Raw genomic sequence first — 7526 nt, 5'->3', positions numbered from 1 at the left:
CATTGACGCGAACGATGTGTGACCCGTGAAATCCGCGAGCCAATAAATGAATATAACCCACGCGTGAGAATAAAATCCATCGCTAAACTGTGCAACAGGTGTTAGAGGTTATTGATAATCTTTTCATCAGAATGACGGTGTTTGTGCGATATTTCGCCGAATATCGGGGCTTTTAAGCGGTTACGATGCCCTTTTGCAGGAGGATACTGTTTTGTCGCAATTCCCCGGATATTACTTATTTTATCGCTGATTAACGATCGATCCTATCCTTTATTCATTACGCGTTCGATTGATCTTCCACGATGTGACGTTGTTGCAATAATTATTACTGACGCTGAAGGGATAAAATTCGATTCTATATTACATTTCCCAGCTACGATTTCCAATTATAGCATCGATGCTGTTTAAATAACAGTGATAATTTATAAAAAAAATATTTAATAACAACCATCGATTGAGAAATAATTTCAGGTAATATTTTATCGGAATTGAAATTATATCCCAATTCTATTTATTGTACGCTTCTTGCTACCTACGCTTTCTCTTTATCTGCCTTCTCTCAACATCCCTCTTTCTCCCTGGCCACCATTGAGGGTTGTTATCAATACCGCAGCTATGCTCTCAGCATTGTGCAACTGTTTGGTCCCGTGTCGAGAAACAAGACGAACAACAACAAACAACAACAAACTAGCCGATGCGAAGTCTCTCGTTCTCACCCTCTCCGCCCTTGCTTTCTGCGACCTGCTTTCCCCACATTGTCCTCACCCTCCCGTCATCCGCTATCGCTACGATTATAACCATGACAGTTTCAATCTTGTGTACCATACGTTCCTTTCTTCAATCTGTCTCACTGTCTACCATAACTTTCCTCTAACTCTAACAGCATCTGTCTATATTTGGTCTACTAGAATTTTTGAAGGAATATGGAAGAAATAGAAGGAACGAAATTTCTTGCTATTTCCAAAGCTTGTATACGATTGTTCGTATCACTAATGAAGGATGTTACGAATCGATGACTATCTCAGACAGTTCACGTGCGACAATGATGAATTGCCACTGCTGTGATGAATGCATCGGAATGGATCGTCAGCTTTAGCGCCGCCTTAGAACTAAGTCGAATCGATAGCAATAACAGAATAGAGACATATGTACTCTCCAAAATCAAAATCGATACCTTTAACCCATACGTGGTCAACTAAGCATCTGAATACTCATCGAAGAATTAATATTTAAAAAAGTTGGTGTGAATTACAAGTTAGCCCTGAAGGGTTGTTAATTGTCAGCATTTCAAGATGATGAATACCCGACAGAAAGAATGACAACGTCGAGATATGAAATCAAAGCGAGTCGGAAGATTTTTCTACTGAAAAATGCATTTACGAGGGTAACTAGGCGACGGAGTATCCGAGCGGAGGCGGGTGACAAGGTGCAAGAGAGACGTGGACAGAGAAAAGAACGACAGACATGAAGACACAGAAGTAGCTAACGTACAAGTAGCAAGTCTTCGCGGACGAAGCGTGTCTGACAGAAACGGTAATATAACGAGGGACGAGGAACGAGTGTACGTTTAGACGATAAGTGGAAGAGAGAGGGATAGAAACGACAAGGGAGGGATGGAGACAGAGGGAGTGAGTATGAGTGCGCCGACTCAGTAGCCGCGTGTTCGGTGCGGCCGTAGGGTTTCGCGGCCAAGCGGTGCCGAGCGTCGCACAGTCGCGACGGCAGCCACCGGCGCGCGGTACCCCTTTTTCTTTAAACCACACTCTCAATTCCGTACGGTTCAGCGCACGTTTCCTGCGTCGACAACAACCACGACCACGACGAGGATAAAGACGAGGACGTGGACGAACAGGACGCTGGTCAGTTGAGATATCGAGAGAGGGCGCCTTCCGTCGTTACCACCACCACCATTAACTAAGACACCGTCACTATATATCACCACCACCACTACCAACCCTTCAAACCCTCCCTCGAAAAAAAAAAAAAAACAAAAAAAAAGAAATACCACGCAGCACCTTCGAGGATCATCACCCACGTTGACACCTAAAATCGTCCTTTATTTGGCCCACGATCAGACCGGATCATTGTCGTCCTGGCTGCGTTGAACGCCGCGGGTATCCGCTTGAAAAATCGGCACCGTCGTTCTTCTCCCCGTAGAGAGACACGTGGCGCGGCGCACGCGGACGCTCGTCGAACGGATAAACGAGGAGGACCGATAAACCGGACAGATATTTAAACGAGAAACAGATAAATAGATAAATATCGGCCGGGAAAGGTCCAGTGGGATAGGAGAAAGAGAGAAAGGGTGAAGAAGGGGTGGGAGAGAAGGAGAGGGACGAAGGAAGAAGAAGGGGCAGAGAAGAAAGGTAGAGGAGGTGGCAGTGGGACAGAGAACGAGAGGGGGCGGGTGGGTGAAGAAGACGAACGGACAGGGTGGAAAAGTAGGAATTACGAGGACGAAGAGTGTGGAAGATAGAGGAGATACGGGTAAAGGGTCTTCTTGTGTCTTCGTTTCGTTTCTTCGGGAAATACTCTTACGAAGAGAAGGACGGAGGAACAAGCGACAGCCACGAGCGAGACGACGAGGAGGAAGCGGGACATGCTGGAACCACGCTGGAGGCCCGTCCAGGTAGAGAATTACTCATCCTGCAACACTTCTTCCGCGTCTTCGCTGCACTGCTTATGACATCTGATGTCTGATTGACTGACTGCCTGACTACCTGCCTGCCTATCAATGATCAAACACAATCGTACGGTTGCATCTGCCTCGTGCACTCTCTTTCTCGCCCTCTTTTTCTCTCTGTTTCTCCGTTCGTTTGTCTCTTTTGTCTCATCATTCTCTGCCGCTTGCTTCATTCACCGTTCTTTGCATTGCTCTTACTCAATGATGATCGCCACGTGCCATCGACGAGTCCCTTTGCACGCTGTCGTTACCAGAGAGAGACTGTTGTTCAGTTTTTTTTTTCCAATCATTTGCATCTATCGCTTCCTTCTCGTTGGTGTGCGTGCCGCTTTTGTTTCACCCTTTCCCTCTATTTGTTCCATGCTTCGAATTGTTTCGTTTTTCTTCCTCTCTTTTTTTTGCCATTGAGAATTTAGCGTCTCTTAGTGTAAACGTAGACGTAGAGTAGAATAGGGCTCACAAGATGGGCATATAAATACAGTGTTACGATTTGTTTATGTATCACGAGCAACATTTATTTCGCGTATAAATAAGTGGTCGGGGATGAAATCAAAATTCGGTACTGGTACATCTTTAACGACGAATAGCGTGAGTTTCAATTAACGAAATCAGGTCGTTACGAGAATAGAATGAACGAGAGTGAATATTAAATTATTATTGGCATAAACGATCGATTCCCGAAAACCGATCGATTATTCTGCGAATGGATTCGTTAAGAGGAAACGTGTCGTGTAGGTCTGACGTTTCGATAAAATCGCGCTTAGATTTGTCGTATTTCGTCATTAAGAAACGTTAGAGGTGTCTCGTTATAATATGAATAAATGACCCTTTGCTTCGAGATTTTCTGATTGATCTTACGTCGAGAGGACCGAGTGATATTCGTGGAAATGACACTTTAACGATCTTGACAAGACAAATAGGTGCATCGGACAAGCAGAATGGCGGGTCAAATAAATCTCGCTACACCGTTCCAAGATTAACTACGTTCGAGTAACTAAATGCGTACCTATCTTAAGTACAGAAATCTTTCCGACAAAACGCATTTTTCCTAAAAATAATCTTGGCATTAACGGGTTGCTTTGACTTTGCTTGGAGATTCGAACGACATAACATCACAGGTTAAATCGTTCTCTTATTAGCTCGATTATTCTCCCAACTTATTTTACAGAATGTTTAACACGTTCACTGTCCAGGTCTTTAAGTTTCCATGAAACGATATACCATTGTTTTTAATTTATAATAAATAAACAGTGAACCTGTTAATGGAAACACCCTGTCATTCGTATCATCTGAAATTGATTGCTTTTAAAAAAAAAACCTGGTTAAATTGCAACCAAAGGACCATTACTTGTAACGTCCCGGTTCCCCTATTTATCCGTGGTATCCGACGAAACATCCAGGGTGGCATCTAACTTGGTATATTCGTTCGGTAATGGCAGTTACGCTTCAATCGAAGAACGGTCCGCGTTACCTGGGAATAGAGGTGATTTTTCTCGGAAGGATATAGTCAATGGGAGTAGACGAAGCTATGGGAGGATGATGGTGTACCAGAGGGGGGTGGTGGTAGGTACGAGACTGCAGAAGTCCCGGGGTGTAGAGTAGGTGGAACAACGCAGAGACGGAGGCGGTCCTACCCTACTTGGGGGCGTTAAAGAAGTAGGTGGGGTTGGCCACCCCCGCGCGTCAACCCTTGCACCCCCGCATCACCGAAACCCCTGTGGATCGCCCGGTTCCCTTCGATCCCATATTCGCCAATCAACTAACCCACCCTGCTTCCCTCTATCCTTTCTCCTTTTCTCGTCTTCGAGTATTTCTCCAAGGTTCCCGGTGCAGCCATCTGCTTCCGGTCCCTTCTTTGGCTTGACCAAAGATTTCGTCAAAATTCAAACCTGGCTGTTCTCTGACAGCCTTCAAAGAAGCGACGACGACGACGACGACGAGGAGGAGCTGATTTAGACAAAGTGCTGGAAAATCTGACACGTGTTCTTTGGTTGAGAGACGTTCGTTCACCGGGTACCATGGTTCCAATCGATTCGACGTGTTATTTCGTGGTGTCTGGTGCGCGATACCGTCGTTCCATCGTCCACGATCAAGCCGGGGCATTACCTGGCAACGATTCGAGCCAATGTCACGCCTTCCACGTCGCAACGTCGAAGGTGCAGATCGGGCCAAAGGGTGTTGCTTGTCAATCGTGGTGTATATTTCGCATCATCCCCGCCACGCTCCGTACTCGCCCATCTTCTCGCCTCAGATACGCGCGGCTCTTTTAAGTGTACGTGGCAACGTGCACACACCTTCCACGCATACGTGGCCAGGAGCAAGGTGGCGGGTGTGTATGCAAGCCGCATAGGATGAAGATACATACGGTACAGTGTACCAACACAGTTCTGCCACTATAACCCCCGTTTTCGCGCTTGCTTGGCACGGCACAGCATCCCTCTTCGGCTACTTCCGGCCAGACCAGGCTCCGCCCACTTTTATATTAATCACGTCTTGGTTCGCTCCTGGCTTCTGTTCTCCATCTTTCTTCCCCAGTGAGCGATTTCCTACCGTGGACGCCTGGGAACCACACCTTTGCCCGTTGGCTTATTCATGCTCCAGGTTTGCCACTCGAGCCTTCATATATGCATATTTTTTTTTTTTTCATTTCGTTGCCGCTGCACTCGCGAATACAGAGAGGCCCACGATGCATTCTTCGCGCGTCCCTCCTGGTGAACGATACGGATGGTACCTGGTATCAAAGGGGTAGGTTTCTGTGGATCGAGTCCGGCCATGCGTGGCTTTAAATAAAATTTATTCAATTAAGAACGAATTTTCGTACACTCTTAAATCAATCACGCGTTCGATAATGTTGGCAAAAGGTTACGGATGGTCGTCGGCATTTCGTACAGCGTAAATTCCCAGCTAGTTTATAACGCGTCGCTTTTTTCCCCTGGCACTCCCGAAGGGGAGTCGTGCGATATTTCACGAATCGTCGTGTCCTCGACGGCTCGAGAGAAGTCGAAAAAAAAAAAAAAAAAAGGCGAGCGATTCGCGCCACCGTGTAGGTGACTGCGACGTTCGTGCGTTTCGAACACGGTGTGCCAGAGTAATGAATAATAACCAGTTATTATTGCCAGGTCGAGCAATAAACACGCAGCTCACAAACACACCGCCTCCCACCCCTCTAGCCGCAATAAGGGTTGTCACGCATAGGTACGACATTTGTTTCCAACCCGGTGTCGAGTGTGCACGTTACGAGCACCACCTTTCTACAGATATTGGCTCCATTGTTACGGGTTGTGTATCGTGACTGCTTCTCCGCCACTTTCGCGATCTACCGATCCTCGTGCCGCCTATCATCCGTCACAGCCACTTCAATGCCACTTCGCATTGTCCTCGTTGATTCTACAATTCGTCGCAATCGTTCGTTTGTTTTTTTTTTCTTTCTTTTATTGTTTGCCTTCCGATTTCCCTTGAACGCGAGAGACTCGTTGCAAAGCGTCGAGAAGATCAGGGTTGACAAAATCGTACACTCTCTTCACGAGTGTTCAACTTAAATTTTAATGAGATATTACGAAAAATTCATGGTCCATCGAATATGCGATGGAACATTCATTTATTTTTATTTTTTAATAAGAGCAATGTTTGATGCACGTACAAGGGTGCAATAGTGAAATTGTTCGGGAAATTATGGAATCGCGGCGGAAAGCTGGAGAGTATCGACACGAGCGATATCGATGGTCGGCGCACGAATTTCGTAGAGGTTGGTTCATTTTGTCGCGATAATACGCATTCCATGTCATTCCGACGGCGCGTGTACGGCAATACATCATCGCCCCCGCGACGGGTATTTGTCAATAGAAACAGGCATCGACGCCGCAACTGCGGCAAGTATACGTCAATATACATAACGACCGCCTGTTGACTTGTTACGTTGTCGAGTACCGTCGATGATTCGATGATTTGCCGATCCATGACTGCTCCGTGTCAAATATGCCCCACGGTTGTTCTCGTAGCCGCGTTAACACGGGAACGCCGGTGGCCGTTCATTTGCGATCGGCGCACTAACGCGATCTCGTCGTTACATTAAATTATCATCCAGCGATTGCGATGTACCGAACGGTTTGCACGACGAACTCGTTATAACAAGATCATGGCGTCGCCTCGACGACAATATCCCAGATATCCCCGGTGCATCATGAATAATTCGAGAGCGTAAGGCTATCAATTCGAAAGCGGATCGTTTCGACGTCGATTAGGAATTTCCCTCCGATTGTGACATTTCATGGTACGCGATGATAGAATCTATTTTTCATTTCACAAATATTATATTCGCAACTTGAAATTCGATTGCCTAATTTTAATTAAACTTCCTGTTCCTCCCAATATCCATTGACACTTTTTCGCAAACACCGCATGAAATCTTTCTTTTCCCAAAAAGAAAAGAATTTTCTCATCGACGTCGTTGCGCGGGAACGGGAGGAAAGTACCAGAATCGTGGCGCACAAAGGGCGTTTCACGTTCCCTATGGGACACCGAGGAGCGATTCACAGGGATGGGCTCGGAAAAAAAAGAGCCGATCATTATCCACTCGTTCTGCATTGGTCGCGTTACCCGATGCAACCTCGTTTGCAGCGTTCTCCTCCACCATAATAGAGATTCTACGCGATGCTGGACATCGAGAGCGAGTCGTCGTATTAAAAGCATTCGTGTTTGAGCTGGTGATCCCATCGCGTATCAATTATTACGCAGATTTGTACACAAAGGGTGGCCACCACTGCCCATGCGTCGGCCGGATATAAACCGCAATAATCGTCTGCGCTCAGTGTCTTGCAATTCGAATCGCGTTTTGTTGACAATT

At 46.3% G+C, this 7526-nt stretch overlaps 1 protein-coding gene across 12 annotated transcripts in view; it reads left to right on the top strand.

Moving 5' to 3' along the window:
- Nucleotides 1-2402: 2402 nt before the first annotated feature.
- Nucleotides 2403-7526, top strand: part of LOC114872712 (forkhead box protein P1-like) — a 177892-nt gene continuing 172768 nt past the window's right edge. For 9 of the 12 annotated variants that reach the window (XM_029180219.2, XM_029180217.2, XM_029180226.2 and 6 more), the window contains exon 1: nucleotides 2403-2629. In XM_029180219.2, coding sequence (XP_029036052.1) covers nucleotides 2600-2629 — 30 coding nt within the window. In that variant the 5' untranslated portion in view covers nucleotides 2403-2599. The remainder of the gene's footprint in view (nucleotides 2630-7526) is intronic. The other 3 variants (XM_029180223.2, XM_029180224.2, XM_029180221.2) reach the window with 1 other exon arrangement.

The sequence above is a fragment of the Osmia bicornis genome, chromosome 14, assembly GCF_907164935.1.
Source record: "Osmia bicornis bicornis chromosome 14, iOsmBic2.1, whole genome shotgun sequence".
NCBI lineage: Eukaryota > Metazoa > Arthropoda > Insecta > Hymenoptera > Megachilidae > Osmia > Osmia bicornis.
The sequence above is the reverse complement of the archived record's forward strand: the minus strand, read 5'-3'. Positions and strand labels throughout refer to the sequence as shown.